We start from the raw sequence: 19,113 nt of genomic DNA, 5'->3' as shown, positions 1-19,113 counted from the left end.
AATAGCTGAAATATATCTTAACATAATTAAATTGAGCAAAAGTCAAATTTGGAGCACAGATAAACCTTCAAGAAACTATCCTAGATATCAACCGTCTCCTAGGCCTTCCGTTAGTTTTTAGTAATTCTATTAACTTTCAATGGTTAAATATATTCATTATCTCCTCTGAAATAAGGAGGGAGATGTGTTATAATTATATAGTCTGGTAGTAAAACCTTTGAACATTCCTCTCCCCCCCCCTACCTTGTCAATGGGCTCTTCCCAATGGAGGCGTGGTTTAGAATGTTGAGAGATGAAGGAGTACGACAGGTGTGGAGAGCAGGTGACTGATTAAAGAAGTATATCAACCTTTTGCTGCCTTTTGGATTTCTTCATAATCATAACAGTATATATATATTCATATATTTTTTGTCCTAGTTTCCATAGGAAAAGCAGTTTTTTTGCCAATAACTTTAGTGCCATTTGACAAAGCTTCACTATCTTTTCAGAACTAGTTCACCACTCACTTCAGCTGCTGCCATGAGAGTTTCAGGGTGATTTGTCAGACGGATGCTGAGAAAAAAAGGGAGGCCCCCAAAACATTTTTTCCACATGCAATTTCCATAGGGATTTTCAGACACGACTACAGCATAAATCGCTGGATGGAATTACACCAAATTTAGCAGAAAGCTATCTCTTGGTCCAGAAAGAACCCTTTTTGTTATTTGGTGTCCATTCGTTCAATAGTCTGGAGATATTTAAAGTTAAAAAAATATAGATATCTAGGGATGGTATTCCTCCGAGGTTCCAACAGTCACCGTGCTGATATCTCATTGACTGTCAATACTTCAACCAGGGAGAGTTGGCAGCCATTTTGGGACTCAGACTCTGCCAAGTCCCAAAAATAAAGATAAAAATAAAGACAAGGGGGCAGGGTATGAATACCATGACTCCCTAGTCAAGGTACTGGGGTTCTTCAGGGACTCCGCCACTGTCAAAGAAGCAATTTGTTTTATTTTTCCCACGAAACCGAGGAGGATTTACAGTTTTCGAGAAAAATTTATAAATATAAATAATGAGGAGGTGGCACATGCTGTGCCCCTCCCCAAGCCCAGTTTGGGCCATGGGGACCGCCACCTTCCCAGGGTTTTAAAATATGAATTAAGAGGAGGGTGGACACGTGGCCCCCTGTCTGTAGGCCTTTTAGGGCCCCGGGGACCGCCCCCTCCCCGGGGCTTGGCCTGGTAATAAGAGGCAGGCTGCGCGGACCCCCTCCTGATTGTGAAATTGCCCAGGGGACCACCACTTCATTGGCCACAGTAATCCTTTAAGTGGTGGGAGGGGGCTGGGGGGCAAATTCTGCCCCATAGACCACCACCTCCCCGGGATTGGCCCAATGCTAGAGAAAGGAGGGGAGCGCGTGGCCCCCCTCCTGGAGCCATCAATTGCCCTCAGGACCACCAGTCTCCAGGGCCAGCTTCCTATGTCCCGAGGTGCCGACCCTCTGGACATAGTAGTTTGCTGTCGCTTGTTGATAGGTACCACAGGCGAGAGCAAAGTGTAAGTCCACTCCTAGCGGGAGGGAGCAGGAAAAGTGCAGAAGAAGAAGAAAAACTGCTGTTGCTCCCTGTGCGCCAGAGCAATGAGTCCGCGGGGAATTGAGGGTTCCCCGTGATCATTAAAAGTAGGAAGACGCTTTAGGAACGGTCACATTGCCAAAATTACACCAGACATAGGCCCTCATTATGAACACGGTGGGAAAGACCGCACCGCCAGTGGTAACTACCGCCAACAGGCTGGCGGTCTGGGCCGCCAAATAATGAAGCACATGAAAAACAGGCAGCCTGCAAACCACTCACCGCCAGCAGAGGAGTGTCGACAAGGACGGAAGAGGCCGCCCACAGGCCGACGGAAAGGCCCAACCCGCCCAACAAAAAATGAAGCACAAATCCGCCATCAGTTCCGGGCCGGGAACCACCGCCTCTCAAAGCCAGGCGGAAACAAACCAAATAAAAGGAAACACTCACCGGAGGCCCACACAACACGCCAAAGCAGACATGGAGAGAGAGGTAGAAATCATGCCAGTGCTGCTCCTTGCCATATACCTCCGTGACCGTGACCGACGACGACGGTAAGTATCTCAACCTACTAAACAAGGGAAGAAAAGGCACAGTTACATACTCACCCACTCCACCCCCCGCAACACACCCACAACCCCTCACAACATTACAAGCCAAACACACCTGAGCAAGGTTCTTACCTGACAAGACAACCTGCCCAAAGTACCCACATGTGCACAACACCACCCCACCCCAATGAAACAAGAAACCACGGATCCAGACTTTGCCAACACCAACACTGTGCATACAAACTTTATTAAAGCTCCAGGAGCAACAGATTGTCCAAACGAGGCCATTGGCAGGTCCATATCAAAAAGGCTGATTGGCCCAAATGGCCCGAATTTGCCCACATGTGCACATGGTACTCCACCATAAAGGGGCATGAATGGGGCAGCCAGGCACCTCAGGGACCAGGGGCAGGGGGGTGATGGGTGTGGGGTCTTATGCTTGGGAGGGGCGGCTTGGGCTTACGTTTAGGTGGTGGAGGGGGCTTCGGTTTAGGTTCGGAAGGTAGGGGAGCGGGCTTGGACAGGGGGGGGGGGGGTTTGACAGATGGTCCAGGGCCAGCATGGGGCCTCTTGCTCACTGGGGAAGGGCAGACAGGGGAAGACTTGGACGTGGAAGTAGTGGACAGAGCAAGGAGGTTTGCACGTTTAGGGACGAGACAGGGTGAGTCAGTGGGTTCAAAAAGGTCTACACGGGATAGGAAAAGTTTCTTAGGGGCAGTCGGGGTAGACCTGGAGGAATGTGTGGGAGTGGAGGTAGAGAGAGTGGTTGTAACAAGTGGAGGTGTGCGTGACGTGGATGCAGGTGTCTGTACAGTATGCTGAGATGTGGTGGATGGGTGTCTAGGAACGTCTGAGTGTAATGGGAGGAGGGGGGTGGACACAGTGGGACAAGACAGGCTGCCAGTGTAAATGGATGTTGTCTGGGTGTCTGCAAGTTTGGTGAGTGTGCTGCAAGTGTTACTGAAAGTCGTGGTGAGTGCAGGTGTGGTGTCTGGGGTGCATGACTGGATGTCTGATGTTGTGGTGACTGCAAGAATGGAGTCAGCAACAGTGAACGAGGGTGCAGTGCTTGGGAGTGTGCACATAGAGGTGACAGACAGGGAGGCGGAAGAGGTGGACACAGTGGGGGAACTAGATGTTGTTGTGTGTGCCTTTGTATGTTGACTGTGTGTATGCCTGTGGTGGGAAGTGTGGTGCTTGTGTTTCTGTGTGTGCTTCTTGTGTGTTGAGGTGTGTGCATGGCTCTCTGAACGTCTGCTTGGGATGGGTGAAGGGAGTGGGGTGATGGAAGGGGTAGAGGTGGTTGGAGGGGGGAAAGACCAGTAACACTGGTTGCCATCAAAGAGGAGGCCAGAGCCTGAAAAGATCTCTGTACGCCAGACATGGCACCGTGAATGCCTTCATAGTATGCATTGAACTGCTGCATCTGGGATGCTAGCTGCTGGATGCCATTCACAATGGTTGTCTGCCCTACAGAGATGGTCCTCAGGAGGTCAATAGCCTCCTCCGTGAGGGCAGCAGGGCTGACTGGGGCAGGGGATGAGGTGCCTAGGGCGAAGGAGACGCCCACCCTTCTGGGTGAACGGGCACGGGCAACTGGGTGGGGCGCAACTGGGAGCGCAGCGATGGTATGGGGTGGCGGAAGACGGCAAAGATTAGATGGACCCACTAGGGTCTGCCACCACCAGGGAGCTCCCATCGGAGGAGGTATCAGAGTCACTACCTCCAGTGGTAGTTGCCTCCCCTGTGGTACTCCCCTCACCCTCCAACCCACTGGTCCCCTTGGCGTAGACTCTGCCTAGACTCTGCCTCCTTGGAACTGTGGGCCACTGCATCCCCACTCGCCGGTGCCACTGCTCCCTCGTCAGATGATGCTGATGTACACAGACAACACAAGAGTACAGGGGCGGGGAAGACAAAGCAGGAGAGAGAATATTAACATCTGAATGGATGTACATATCTGGTTCACCCATACTCTTACCCAGCTAATACACCAACATGCAGCACCTACAGCTATACTCATGGCCTTGCTCCTGACTACTGGCCACAACCCTAGTATACAACTATCTCCCAAATTACAGAAGGACCTGAAGCACTGCAGACCTGCCCCTTCTCATCTAACTGCCCATGGGGTCCATAATGCTAAATGACTTCAGTCAGAGTCCCTGCCTACAGCATACATACTACAGCACCCTCAGACATCCATCAAGGAGGCATTATATGATGTTGGTACTCACCCCCTTGTGTCTGCTTTGTAGCCTTCAAGCGCCCATCGAAGTCTGGATATGCCACCGCCAGAATGCGGCGCATTAGGGGGGGGGGGTCAGGACCCGACGGGCACCCCTTCCCCGTTGGGAGGATTTCCTCAGCTGGGCTTCGCAGGTCTTCCTCGCCCAGTGCCGCAGGTCCTCCCACCGTTTCCTACAGTGGGTAATCCGCCGGTTGTAGACACCCAGGGTCCGCACCTCCCTGGTGATGGCCTGTCAGAGTCCCCTCTTCTGATGGGCGCTGACCTGTAGGGAATACACAGAAAATAGACACTGAGGTCAGAAAAAGCACCTTTGCAACCACTAGCCATACGTCCCCTATGTGATAGACACTTCAAACAACATTCCAGCACCTCACTCAAGCTGAACGTCATGCATTAAACGACTGTGCAGTTCAAAATCATGCACACATGCATACAGCCATCCACCACCATCACACACATCCATGCACCCCATCCGCCTACTTACCTGCACCTGTGGTCGACCATATAACTTGGCATACAGGGGTAGGGCCCCGTCCACCAGCTTCTCCAGCTCCTCCGTGGTGAAGGCCGGGGTCCTTTCCCCTGTGACTCATGTCATTTCCAGGACCAGAGTCAGGACACAGCAGCACACTCAGTGGAGTACTTGCATGCACAGAAACCGGGAGTCAAGTGAACCTGGGGTGATGAAATGGCATACGCTCTGCGGCGGTGTGCACCGTCACCGCCAGAAGAGATCATGATAGGCCCATATTCCCCATTGACAACCATGTTAACCAATGAATGGGTGCACAACAGTGAACATCGCCTTACGCCATTACGACAACCGCTAGCGGTATGAGGTCACTTCCACTGCTACATATCTGGATGAGAGGGGATGACATTTTGCAAACTACTAGGCAGTTATTATTTGGTCATGGGCCCCATGTAGGCCCTATAGACCCCAGCCCTAAAACGCATGCCCAAAAGACTATTTACTCACCACAACAGTCCAGATTTATCAGTTAAGGTCATGTCACTCCAGTTTAACATCCTACAGTGCTTATGTGTCACCTAAATGTTTGACAGCAGTGTTGAATACACAACGTGTTGTGCTAATGTATTTGTGTCCCTCACATGTGTTCTCCACTCCTCCTAGGTATAGACCCATGTGGCGAGGGAGGGCCCCATCGGTGCACAGACCACTTATTGATTTGGAGACCATGGTGGAACGTCACATCATTATCAATTACAGACTCACTCGTGCCACTTCTCATGAACTTTGTGCATTACTGGATCCAGTACTGAGACCGGCTAATCGGAATCAGCATACCATCCCTACTGAAGTGCAAGTGTTCTCTGTACTCCATTTCTTGGCCCCAGGCTAATGTCAGGTGACAGGCTGTGAAACCCCTGCACCCATGCCCACTATGTTTCGCCTTATCCTGTCAAAATTACTAGATGCATTTGTACAACACTTACAGTCATGCGTGAGGTTTCCCCAAAGTGCCGAACTACTTGCCATCAAGCCAGACTTTTATGCCTTTGCCAATATTCTCCATGTGATAGGTGCCATTGATGGCACCCACATAGCTCTCATCCCCCCAAGAGTAAGTGAACAGGTGTAGAGAAAAAGGAAGAACTTCCACTCCATGAACATTCAGTTGCTGTATGCGACAGACCAGTACATCTCACATGTGAATGCCATGTTCCCTGGATCATTCCATGATTCATTTGCGCTGAGGAACAGCAGTGTGCCACACATGATGAAACAACTACAAGCGGACACTGGATGGATTATAGGCGAGTGTGTCTGACACTTTTTCTGTACATAACTGACAGCCAGGCTGTCTGCAACTGAGGGTAGTTAGTTACAGTCATGTGTTCCCCACTTTTGCAGGTGATTCTGGCTACCCAAACATGCATTGGCTCCTGACACCAGTGAGGAATTCTAGAACAGATGCTGAGAGGAAATACATTGAGGACCATGGACGTACTAGGAGGGTGATTGAGCGCACTATAGGTCTCATGAAGGCTAGATTTTGTGCCTCCGTCTCTCTGGGGTTACCTGTGCTATGGCCCTAAGAAGGTGTGTAAAATAGTGGTGGCCTGCTGCATGCTGCACAACTTGCTGTGAGGAAATCTATCCCCCTCTTGAAGGAGGAGGGTGCTGTATATTTAGACCAGCTGCCTCTGAGAGGGGATGAGAGTGATGGTGATGATGAAGAGGGGGAAGATGTACACTCCAGGAACCAACTGATCCAACTATACTTCCAGTGACTATGAGGTACTGTTCGCTGATGATGTTGTCTGTACTGGATACTGTCAGTCTGACTTATTCTCTATGGGGTTGGGGGGTATGTAGTCATTTTACTATGCAACATGAATTTCAAGTGCCATGTGACATGATAAACAACTAGTTAGACATTTGTGTTTACTCCACACCATACTGTGTGTGGGGTGCAACTCCTGCAATAAAGGTCTGATTACTGAATATAACTGGCAAATGCATTCACACTTTGGTTTGATTCAACATGATGACAGGGGACATTGAAATTGGTGTAACTGTGTTTTAATAGCGGTCAGGGATGCATTGGTGCTCTTTACAGTGATGGGAGTGGGCTGAGTTTGGGTCTCCACATTGGCTACATGGTCTCAGCCATTGGTGGCTGGGGTCATATGTCCATGAGTACTTTACTAGTTGTTGAGTTGATATTGGCCGGTGAGGATGGTGGTCCAGTGGAACATTTGGGAGACAGTTTGTGTCAGAGTCACCTCTTTGACGGTGCCTTGGTCTTGGCAGGTGTACCAGTGCCATATCTGGGTCCGAGGGGCCATTTGAGTGTCTGGTGTTGGGCTGAACGGGTAGGGGTGCTGGTCTCCTGTGTGTCCTTAGACAGTGGCACCAGTCCAGTTGCTGCTGCAGATGTTGATGGCTGGTCTGTATCGTGGTCTGTGGTAGGGGCTTTCTAGTTTGTGGGGGTCTGAGGCTGGGTTGGGAAGTGGTGCAGCAGCACTCCTGCAATAGTGGCCAAGGTGGCATTGAGCTGTTTCCACTGCTCCCTGCTCCACCCCATGGCCTCTTGGGTGGTGTGCTATCTGCAGCCTTTGATTCTGCTCCAGGGTGGCCATGATCTGGCCCATCCTGTCCTGGGTATGGTGGTATGATCCCAGGACCTCAGAGATCACCTCCTGGGTTGCAGCATCTATCCTTTAGCCTCCCCCCTGGGCCACTGATGCCCTTCCTCTGGACCTAGCCTCCTGTGCCTGTGTCCCCTGCACAGGTCTGGCGGTACCACTTGTACTGGGGCCATCAACATCCTGTCTGTTGATAGGTGGAGACTGTGGCCTCTGTACTTGTGTTCGAAGTGGCCTTGATACACGGGTGTGGGGTCGTTTGCCATGTGCTGATGTCGGTGGCTGGGTGGTAGGGGTGTCAGTGGTGTCCTGGGTGGGGCTGCTGGATGGTGACAGTCCAGGACTGTGTGATGGGCCAGGGTATTCCTCACTGTCCAGAGTTCCCTCTCCAGTGTCCTGGTTGGTGCCTCTGTCTCCATGTGGGACGCTGGCACTCTATGGCCTTTCTGTCAGAGTGGCATGGGTGGTGGTGGCTGTGGGGAGGAATGACATGAATGTTACATTTACATTTACAAAATCTGATGGGGTGGACAGGGCAGCCCTATTTTGTGCATGTTTTCCACTACTGGGCCATGAAGAGTCCTATTGTGAGGCTACCATTGCATTTAGCATGGGATGTGAAGGTGCATTTTGGTGGTGTAGTGCCATTATGATACCTTGCAGGGGTGGGTGGCTGTGCACAGGGGGAGGGATGTGGGCCTGTTGATGGGTTTGTGGGCATGCAAGGTTCCTGGATGTAGTGACTGGGGTCAGGGTAGGGTGTGGTCCTGGCGGTAGTTGGAGGGGTGACATGGTGCATGCATTATAGGTGTGGTAGATATGGGGTAACTGTAGATGACTTACCCAAGTCCATTCCTCCAGTGAGTCCAGTGAAGCCCTCAGGGTGCAGGATGGCCAGTACCTTTTCCGCCCAGTCGGTGTATTCGGGGGGGTGTTGGTGGGGGTCCTCCCCCAGTCTTCTGGACCGCAATGTTGTGCCTGGATGCCATCGACCTCAAGTTGTTCCATCTCTTGCAGATGTCGTCCCTCGGGCGTGGATGATTTCCCACTTCGTCGACCTTGTTCACTATTGTCTGCCACAACTCCATCTTCCTGGCGATGGGTGTGTGCTGGGCCTGTGCACCGAATATTTGTGGCTCGACCTTGAGTATCTCGTCCACCATTGTTCTTAACTCCCTTTCTGTGGGGTGCCATGCTGTGTGTTGTGGGTGGTGTGTTGTGTGGATATTGGTGAGGGTGCTGTTGTGTGGTTGAGTGTGTGAGTTGTGTGTTGTTGCAATCAGCATATGCTTGTAGTGTTGTCAGTCTGGCTTCTTCTATTGGTGATGCAAAGGATTGTGGGGTGTGTATGTGAGTGTTTTATAGTGTTGTGGATTGTGTCAGGTGTGTGGGTTTCAAACTTGCCAATGTGTCCATTTCTTACTGTTGGGTCTCATTGCTTGCTGTGGCGGTCTGTACAGCCAAGGGTCGTTGGGCATCCACTAATCGCTGCTGTGATTTGTGCATCATTATTTGGAGGGTGGAGGATTTCTGTCCCCGGCGGTGGCGGGGTAGGATGTCCAGCCTTTCCGCCGACAAGGCCCTGGCGGTGGCTGGTCGTAACAAATATTTTGGCGGGTTCTGTTTTTGGCATCTTTATATGGCGGGTTTCTGTTCACCCGCAAAGGGCGGTATTCTGTTCACCGTCGCCACGGCGGGCAACAGTGTTCACCACCATGTTCATAATGACCCCCATAGTCACTGGAGCCATTACCTCGTGGTCAGTTACGTAGTGTTAGCCTAGAATGTGCACTATAAATTTACCAAACAAGGCAGCACTTACTGATTAACCAGTAGAAAGATGTCCAGTTGGGTAGACATTTTGCGCAAAACTGTGAACTCTTCTTGGATAAAAAAAACAGGTGAGGATCCAATCTGGCACCGACGGTCATTTCTCAGAAATTAAACCTCAATGGGAAGCACTTACAAATATAAACATAGCAGTGCCCCAGTCAAGCTCCGATTCTGTAAAGGACAAATCCACCCAACTTATTGAACTTATCCAAGGCAAAGCAAGGTGTTTTCTGTGCAATTCCATATTGAAAAAAACACAGTTGGGCAAACCCTGCCGTGCCTGGACAAAGGCCACAGGTTGGGTGCCTGGGGTTATTCGCAAGTTATAATTACCATAGGGCATGAGTTCTAGTTACTTGAAACAACTCCGACTGTAACAGCTCAATTTTTATGGTTTTATGCAGCTAAATTCATAACCTAACAGAAATGTCCCTTTAACCTTTGTTTTTTTCAGTGAATAGATAGATAGATAGATAGATAGATAGATAGATAGATAGATAGATAGATAGATAGATAGATAAATAGATAGTTAGTCTTTACCCAACTGTATTAATAACTCTTATTTTCTGCTTTAATTGGTACTTTTTCCTCCCCCGAGCTGTTGATATTTCTGTTTTTGTTTGCCCTGGGCCACTCCTGTACTAACCTCTTCCTTAATCTGCCTGCTGCAGATGCTAATTGCTAAAGCTCATTTGCATTCCATTGAGGATTTTTGTGACTGGCAACGAAATTCCGCAACAAAGAAACAATTAATTAACTCTCCATCGATTGTTGGTTAAAAATATCTCCTGGCCAAATCGCCTTGGAGATAGAGATCTTAGACAATGCGTCAGAGCACAGTGCCTATGACTAAATTATTCTGGATTGAACTAGGTCATTATATATCCTTCAAAACATGAAATCGTTAAGATCACGTTATAAAGATGCAGAATTTCGCCACCTCCCACTGCCTCCATTCACCCTTAAATTAATGTTTATCATCTACCTACCATATCCCTCCAAAACGAAAATGCTTGTGAATAAATTACGCCGTTGTACCTTGATTGGGAGTCCCCTGAGGTAGTCGTGGTGACGGACGTAGATCAACTACCTTACTATGGGCCAGATGTAGCAAATTTAAAATTTGCGAGGTGCAAAGTGCGAGTCCATGCGACTCGCACTTTGCACCTCGCAAATTTGTATGCAGTACGGTGTCTCAGACACCGACTGCAACTCGCTATGGGGTCGCAATGACCCACCTCATGAATATTCATGAGGTGGGTCGCAAATTGCGGCCCCATAGCGAGTATAGGCACTCGCAAACATGGAGGCCTGCTGTCGTCAGCAGACCTCCATGTTCGTGACTGCTTTTAAATAAAGCAGTTTTTTTTTTTTTAAGTGTAGCCCGTTTTCCTTACAGGAAAACGAGCTGCACTTAAAAAAAAAACGAAACCTTTAGTTTCGGTATTTTTTCAGGGCAGGGAGTGGTCCCTTGGACCACTCCCTGCCCTGAAAAAATATTTGTGGGTCCAGTCACAAACTGGAAGGGGTCCCATGGGGACCCCTTCCAATTTGCGAGTGGGTTACCATCCACTTGAAGTGGATGGTAACTGCGATGTCATTTGTGACCGCGTACGCGGTCGCAAATGGTATTGCATACCACTCAGACTCGCAAATAGGAAGGGAACACCCCTTCCTATTTGCGAGTTGGAAATGCATATTGCGAGTCGGTACCGACTCGCAATATGCATTTCTGCATAGCAAAGAGGCATTTGCACCTCGCAAACGGCGATTTTCGCCGTTTGCGACGTGCAAATACTTTGCTACATCTGGCCCTAAATGTTAGCCACTGGAGAGGTGGGTGCACTTTTGACATACATGAAAGCTGCTACCAAGTTTTTATTAGCCTACTCAGCATTTCTTCTTTTGTTTTTCCCAAACAAACTCCCTAATTAAGAATATGTCTGTGAAATACAAAAACAGAAATTACCCTGATGCGAAGGTGGGGCACTGATTCTTTTCCCTGCCAGACTGCGGAGGGAAAGTTGGACTACCCTTAAAGGGTTGACCTTGCGATGCTTGAACTGCACAGGACCGTAGCTGCAAGAGAGTGCACGGGGTGGTACACCTTCATAAAAATGTATTTTATGGTAAATAGTTGAATACAGGTGCTTTCAGTCTGATTTGGTGAGATGTCTGTCGGATTTCACCAGGACTTTTTTTTTTTTACACAGACACAGACAAATAAGCATACACACTCTCTTCATCTCTTGGTTTATGAAGTGCTCCAAAATGTTGGTTATTTTACAAAATGTTGTGATTTCTCTCACTTTGTACCATAACAATCCACATCCCTTGTCACTGGCCCTTAAGACCCTCTCATGCGCCCTGCTTGTGGTATAATGTATTTTAACATTCTATAGTTGAGAAATCTGTAACTCATATGCCACCCCTCACAAATCATACTGACCAAGCTACGTCCCAGGAAATGCAACAACCATGTAATGCATGGATTGACACCTTTTATTTACTAAAAGCGCTAGCTGTAGTCAATTAGGGATTCCCCAAAACCTAAATGCAGCGGGAGCAAGGCGAGCCTGGCAGCTCAGAAAAATTGCCAATTTAAGTCTGTTCTCTCATCCCACCTAGCTTTAGACAACTCCCTCAATGGATTGGACTAAATTCGGATCACTTTAGCAAGGATGCCAACTGAAAAAAGATGCTTCTGAAAGAGTCACAATACTCTCCAAAGTCTTTCTGTTAGCCAGCTTGAGCCCTCAATGGACATTAATGCAGTAGAGACACTAACATGTTGGTGGGTAGGGTGTGGCAGAACTGACTGAGTTGCTCTTACTATTGGTAATTTGTAGTTAAGGCTAATAATAAAAAACGTATTGTGGGTGGGATTAAAATCCTGCAAACTGAATGTAAGCTGGGCTAAAGTTTTTGGGCACTAGTTTTAGTGGATATAGGGAGTCACTTCAGACTCGCTATATCCACCGCATAACTGAGTTTAGAAGTGGGCATGCCACAAATAAGCATGTGGTTGAATATATGGGTACTGGACACAGTGGAATTGTTTGCATTCCATTTGGAAGGATCCACCAATCATCCAGAGTGGTAGGCAGCAAATGGTAGGCCCTTTTGGAAGCAAGAGTTCACCCAAACTATCAAGAAGAGAGACTGGACTGGCTAAAATGCTGAAGTGGGTCACACTCTGATGTGAAATAATAAAAAGGGAATGTTGTTTTTTGTGAGTTAACACATGAACAAGTGTGATTGATTCTTGAGTGTTCCAATGTTCAGAAGCTGTGTCTGATTCTGGTGCGCCCAACAGTATGAAAGGGGATTCTTTATGAGAGGTTTGTCAGAGAGGTACACTTCTGACAGAGCCATTTGGTGGACAAGGTAGTCCTCATCAGTAGTTGAGCACTACAAGTCTTTTCTCTGACAGAGTTCCATGACAAAAGCAGACCAAGGGCTTCTGAAAAATGTCAGAGGAATCTGACAACAAAGTGGAAATTCTCCAGTAAGGTGCAACAGCATGACAGTGCTTCTGGAAGAATTTCAGTGTACACTTCTTCACCAAAGGTTTCCCATCCAATTGATGGACAAAGTGCAATAGATTATTTTACGAGAAGCTGCCAGGTTTCAGAGCCCTAACTAAACTAAAGATGGGCCAGGTAGTAAATCTAGAGACATTCAGCAGTCACATTCTTCCCATTTACTCACCATAGACAGTAATCTGCAGATAGAGCTGGTAATTGGTTGTCTCGATAAACGTTTGTAAGGTCTGAGAAGCATGACCCCCCTTGCTAGCCAGTACATCGATGACTGCCTTCACCTGGTCTGCCAGTGAGCTTGCTTCTTTCACCTGCCGAGCCTCCTCATCACTGACAAGGTCCAATTTCTTCATGTAGCTGATGATGTCCTCCAGGAATTGGGAGGAGACAGACCGCACAAGCTGTTTCTGGAAACGATTGATCCAAATGGCTGAAATGTAAAGGAGAATATCAAAGACAGGCAGGCAAAAGTAGTAATACACAGAACAAAAAAACAGAAGTTACTATAGCCAGAGGAAAAAAAGAGTCAAAGTTGTGATACAGAAAAAAGAAAGTTATTAAAGAATAAAGAAGAATTAATTCAAACAAAAACAAATATTTTTATAGTAGAGATCTTTCAGTGTTACATTAGTGGCAGTTATTACACGAAAATCTTTTCTCCATCTCATAGCTTGCAGACACAAAGTCACAAACATTGAGAGAAAAATAAAAAGACCACATAGTAAAGTGTTTCTAAGTTTGCAAGTGTATTTTTGACACTCAGGGGGTCATTCTGACCCTGGCGGCCGGTGACCGCCAGGGTCACCGACCACGGGAGCACCGCCAACAGGCTGGCGGTGCTCCCGAGGGCATTCTGACCGCGGCGGTTCAGCCGCGGTCAGAAAGGGTAAACCGGCGGTCTCCCGCCGGTTTACCACTGCCCTACAGAATCCTCCATGGCTGCGGAGCGCGCTCCGCAGCCATGGGGATTCTGACACCCCCTACCGCAATCCTGTTCCTGGCGGGTCTCCCGCCAGGAACAGGATGGCGGTAGTGGGTGCCGCGGGGCCCCTGGGGGCCCCTGCAGTGCCCATGCTCATGGCATTGGCACTGCAGGGGCCCCCGTAAGAGGGCCCGCAAAGTATTTCAGTGTCTGCTAAGCAGACACTGAAATACGCGACTGGTGCAGTTGCACCCGTCGCACCCCTGCAACTACGCCGGCTCAATTCTGAGCCGGCGTCCTCGTTGCAGGGGCATTTCCTCTGGGCCGGCGGGCGCTCTTTTGGAGACCGCCCGCCGGCCCAGAGGAAATGTCTGAAAGGCCGCCGCGGTCTTTTGACCGCGGTGCGGTCATTCAGCGGCGGTACCTTGGCGGACGGCCTCCGCCGTCCGCCAAGGTCAAAATGACCCCCTTAATGTCAACATTGTTATTCAAACTACAAAAAAGTGAGGAATCTAAAATTTCCTAGCTTACTTAAAGGAAAATGTCAGTTCTTTTGAGGACATGGTGGTGTGGATTATGCTCAAACTTTCTATTTCTTTAATACTTCCAGCAGTATTCAACAATAAACTATCTTTCCCAAGAGCCCCTAGGAAAGAAGTATAGAACAAACAATACAGTAGCCAATCACATAATAAAGTTACAGTCCATATAACTAAACGTCTCCCAAGGCTCTTCCTCTTTATTGAGTGCGACCTGCAGAATCATAATGAATTATTCACTTTTATTAGAGTCCGTACAATGGAAGCACAAAAAACAGAGTTGAAGAATCTGTGGTAGCAGAAGGAAAAAAACACCTTAAACAACAAGAGGCATTACTATACTTCTTAGCTGTAAATTTGCACTTTCAGGACCTTGTAGTCACATTATCCACCATAATGATGCATATCCATAACCAATCAACAAGCTTTACTTACGTGGAACGAAATGTCCCCCAACTGTTTACTACGAAAACCACGATGAAAAACACATGATCCTGGGTGGGGAAAAACTGTGGAAACAGTAGGGATGGGATAATCCTTGCCTGCGTGTCCTTAAAAGAATTGAAATTTTCCTTTAGGTAAGCTAGAAAATGTTATATTCTATAGCAAGACCAGAAGCAAGGACTATGCTTGTTTAAAGCTTAACCACCACCAGAGAGACCAGGTCCACCATTGTTTTAAAGTAAAACCGTTTAAACATAGAGTCCTAAGATCAGTCCGCAGCGTTAATATAATCTTCCAATCTTGCCCCAAGAGAAAAAGCTTTAGATGCCATTGGCCCTCTGACAGAATGGATGCTGAATTGTGACACGTCGATGCCTGCCTCAAGCATAACCCAGTGAGCAATGGGGGGAGAGGGGAGAGGGGTGGGAGACAGCTATGAAAGGTTTTTATCAAAGACAAGCAATTGTCTTTTGCTTGGTATGTCAGGTTTTCATGTGCTTTAAGACACCTCACCACACAAAGCCGAGGATGGGAATCGAAAGCCGGGTAAAATATTGTGTCTGAGTCTGTTTTAGTTCTTCTGGAAATATGGAACGTGACCCCATGAGGGGTGAATACTCTACTCGAGACGTCCAGGGCTCTGACATCAGACACCCTACGGCACAAAACCAAGCAGAGGAGCAATGCCAGCACTGCCGTAAATTCTTTGTGTGAACGGTAGTCATTCCTTTGCCAGGTTTGGAAAAGGTTTAGTACCAGATTAACATCCCACAGAGTAGAATAACTAGGTTCTGAAGGCAGGGACAATCGGATTCCTCTCAGCAGTTTACAGACCAAGGGGTATTACCCCACGGGAGCACCTTGCATCGGCCAATGTCCTGCAGAGATAGCTGAGTGATAAGAATTAACTGCCCTGTATGCAAGGCCTTGAGACACTAAAGATGCCAGAAAATTCAGGATTGGAATAATTTCACACCCCATAGAATCTTCTTGGCATTGTACACACCAACGCACCCATCTGGCTCACACTGACATATTGTTTGGAGGTCCCCTCTGCCCAGGCCTTAGCCAGTATACTTTCAGCTTCCTGTGAAAAGCCTGGGCCTCACCATCTCTGCCTGTAATCTGCCATGCAAAGAGTGGTAGACAGCCCTGTAGGACTAGCGGATTAAACTGAATATCTGGAGCGAGGGGAAGACGGATTGGAAAATCTTAAGAAAGTCCTAGAAGAACCGGAAACCTCCGTATCGGGGTGATCAGCACTACCTCGGCTTGCTGTCTCCTCAACTAGGTAGACAGTCTCATTACCATGGCGAAGCAAGGAAAACGCGTAACCTTTCTCCTTCGACCAGTCTTGCAGGAATGCGTCCATCGACAGAAAAAGAGGGTCTGGCTTACAACTGAAATATCTTGGAAGTTGATGATCCAGACGGGAAGCAAAGAGGTTTATCGAGAGAGGGCCCCAGTGTCTGCAGCTGAGTGAAGAATCATGTCTGGCGGTTCCCGTGAGCACCAGTCTGCAATTTGGTTGGAAGCTCCTGGGAGATGTTCTGCAGTGACCGATACGTTGTTATTGAGGCAATACGTCGAAAATTCTTTGGCTAAGTCCACTAGGGCTTTCAATTTTGGACCCCCGAGTTGATGTATGTAACGGACAGCTAAGCCGTTGTCCATCTTGAGAAGCATGGAGCAGTTTGCTTTATCCTTGGTCCAGCACTGGACTGTGAAGGAGCCCACCACAAGTTCTAAGCAACTGATGTGGAGAGGCTGTTCATCTGTGGACCATTTTCCTTCTGTGAACTACTCTCCACACTGGGCACCCCTTCTGGATTTGCTGGCCTCCAACTAGATAATGAGATCTGGGTCTGAGCCGAAAATCGCTCTGCCATTCCAGGCTTCCATATGGGATAACCACCATCTCATTTCGGTGTGGACCTCTTCTGTCAGGGGACCCTGCTCCGAGTACTGGAGAACCCTGCGTAAACAGAAAGCCTTGAGTCTCTGTAGTGCAATGGCCATGGAAAAATTGCTTGGATTGAGGACAAGAGAAGGCCCACTATCCTCACCACCTGGCATAAAGAGGTCTCGGGTCGATCGACCGTCTTTTTCAACTCTGTGTGGATTTTTGTAATTTTCCTGGAAGGCAAAAAGAGTTCTGTCCCCTGAGTTTATGACAAAACTCAGGAAGGTGATCCGTCTGAAAGGAAGCAAGATCACTTTCTTGATGTTGATGAGGAAGCCCAAACACTTCAAGAGACCGATTGTGAGTTGGAGTTGATCTTGTAAACTTGGACGGGCACTGGTGTATGAGAAGGACGTTGTCCAGGTAGATAATCAGACAAAGCTCTCAGTTTTTTGACCACCAGTTTCAAGACCTTGGTGAAACACCAAGGGGCAGAGGATAGACCTAAGGGAAAAGTTTTGCATTTGAAGATTTATACTCACCACTGGAAAAGTAAGAAGCATTGATGAGTGGGGGAGATAGGGACCATAAAACACGCATCCCTGAGGTCTAAGTGCACCATCCAATCAACCAAACACAATAGGTACCTGAGGCGGTGAATGCTTTCCATTTTGAAATGGCAGTATATTAGCCAACCATTGAACTCCGGAGGTTGATAACTGGGCATTGTCCCCCATCCCGCTTCTCTACCAGGAAGAGGTTAATTAGGAAACCCCGGGGGTGGAGTAAAGACGGGCGTTAGCCTGCTTGCAGAGTAAATCCTCTATCTCCTGATGTGTTAGAGACCTCTGAGCCTCTGGAAGCCTTAAGGGACAAGGGCTCGCTTACTGGACCCGTAGAATTCTATCTGGAATCCTTGGACAGTTTGGGGCACCTAGGTGTCTGTGGCGACGGCCGGACAATTGTGCAAAAACAGAGACAGACAGCCCCCCATTTGAAAACATGAATTGAATCTTACTCTCACCGATGTAGCTCCTTGAATTTGACCTCTAGAGGAGCCTCTGGTACCCTTTCTCGAAGACCCCCTTTGGTAGGGAAGATGCCTCCCGCTCAGGACTGCTCATGGCCTTTTCGGGAGGCCTGTCCTCTGGGAGGGCCTTGGTAGTAGAAATAACCGGTTGAGCGTCCCGTGCAATGGCCGGCCCCAACAAAAAAGCGTGGGTGGAAAACTTTGTTTTAATGGAAGTCTGCGCCTTGTCAAGGGAGGTAAATGTGGCAACAAATTTGCAAGTTCTCATACAAAAGGTTTGCCAAAGAGATTTTCCTGGGCCTCTGCGCCTGCCTTGGAAGAGGCATGGTCCCCCAACTTTTGGTCGACCTTGATAAGAAGAGGTTGGCATCATTCTGTAAAGAGCGCGCAGTTGGCGTTGCCCATGAAAATAACAGTGCGCTGCGCCCATCCAGAGATACCTCCCAGGGAGAAAGTACTGCCAGCGGCCTTAGCCTCTTCTGCCTACTCCAAGATTTTTGTCAGATGGCCTATGCCATCTATGGTTTTTCCCTGACAGGCCATCCACGACCTGTCTATGCCCTTTTTGGGATCGCAAATGAACTTCTGGAGGAAGGCGGCCATATGGGTGCAATTTCTGGAGTTGCTGAAATCTTGCCGCCAAGAGCATTCTGCCCTGAGTTCAGCACAAACATCCTTTTTCAGAGGTCTCTGTAGTGTGCTGGAGACACATTTGCCCACCTTATCTGAGGGGATCCATTCCGTAGACCTGGGCTGGACTAGTTCCTCTGGGTCCAGCATCAGAGGGACCCCCTGCACTTTCAGATTCTGACTGGCCAGTATTTGGCATAGACAAGTGTGTCACCAGGGCCTGGAGAGACCAGCCTCATCGGCGATGGAATCCACATCATCCCCATCGGATGAGGGAAAAGGAACAAAAGTAAGAGCATGGGTGCCTATGGCCTCTGATTCAGCGCCTGCCTGAGTAGAACGATCTAAAAACTCCTTTTTAAGCTAGTCAAAAGCTGCCAGGTCCACCCTGCTTCCAACTAGTTTTGGTGATCAATGCGCCTGATGCTCAAGCATCAACATGGAGCTCTTATTAAGGGGGTCTACAGGTATGTTAAGGGGAACTGGGAAGGCGTAGGCCATCTCTAACAGGCACTGTTCCAAACGTTCTATAGCGGAGGCTACTGCCTGATGGATGGAGGTGTCCATGGCCTGGCAGAATTCCTCACCTATGGGGAGGATCAAAATGGTCTCCTCCTCAAAGTGTTCCCCAGCCTCTTAGGACTGCATGTTTGCCAGTATAAGATGCCTCCCACTAGTTAACCCGCAGGGAGCTTAGCAATTATGGGAGCCTGTATATATAGAGGGGTAGAAGTCCCACAATTCTCCTAGGTCTTAGAGGCAATGCTGAGACTGGTATTGAACCAGAAATGTTTGTCT

At 48.5% G+C, this 19,113-nt stretch overlaps 1 protein-coding gene across 1 annotated transcript in view; it reads right to left on the bottom strand.

Moving 5' to 3' along the window:
* The window catches only part of NLRC3 (NLR family CARD domain containing 3), a 376,757-nt gene extending 363,557 nt beyond the window's left edge, over window positions 1-13,200 (bottom strand). The window contains 1 exon segment of the mRNA XM_069209220.1: window positions 13,043-13,200. Within this exon segment, the coding sequence (XP_069065321.1) occupies window positions 13,043-13,200 (158 nt within the window).
* Between the last annotated feature and the right edge of the window lie 5,913 nt (window positions 13,201-19,113).

Source organism: Pleurodeles waltl, chromosome 10, assembly GCF_031143425.1.
Source record: "Pleurodeles waltl isolate 20211129_DDA chromosome 10, aPleWal1.hap1.20221129, whole genome shotgun sequence".
NCBI classification, from domain to species: domain Eukaryota; kingdom Metazoa; phylum Chordata; class Amphibia; order Caudata; family Salamandridae; genus Pleurodeles; species Pleurodeles waltl.
The sequence above is the reverse complement of the archived record's forward strand: the minus strand, read 5'-3'. Positions and strand labels throughout refer to the sequence as shown.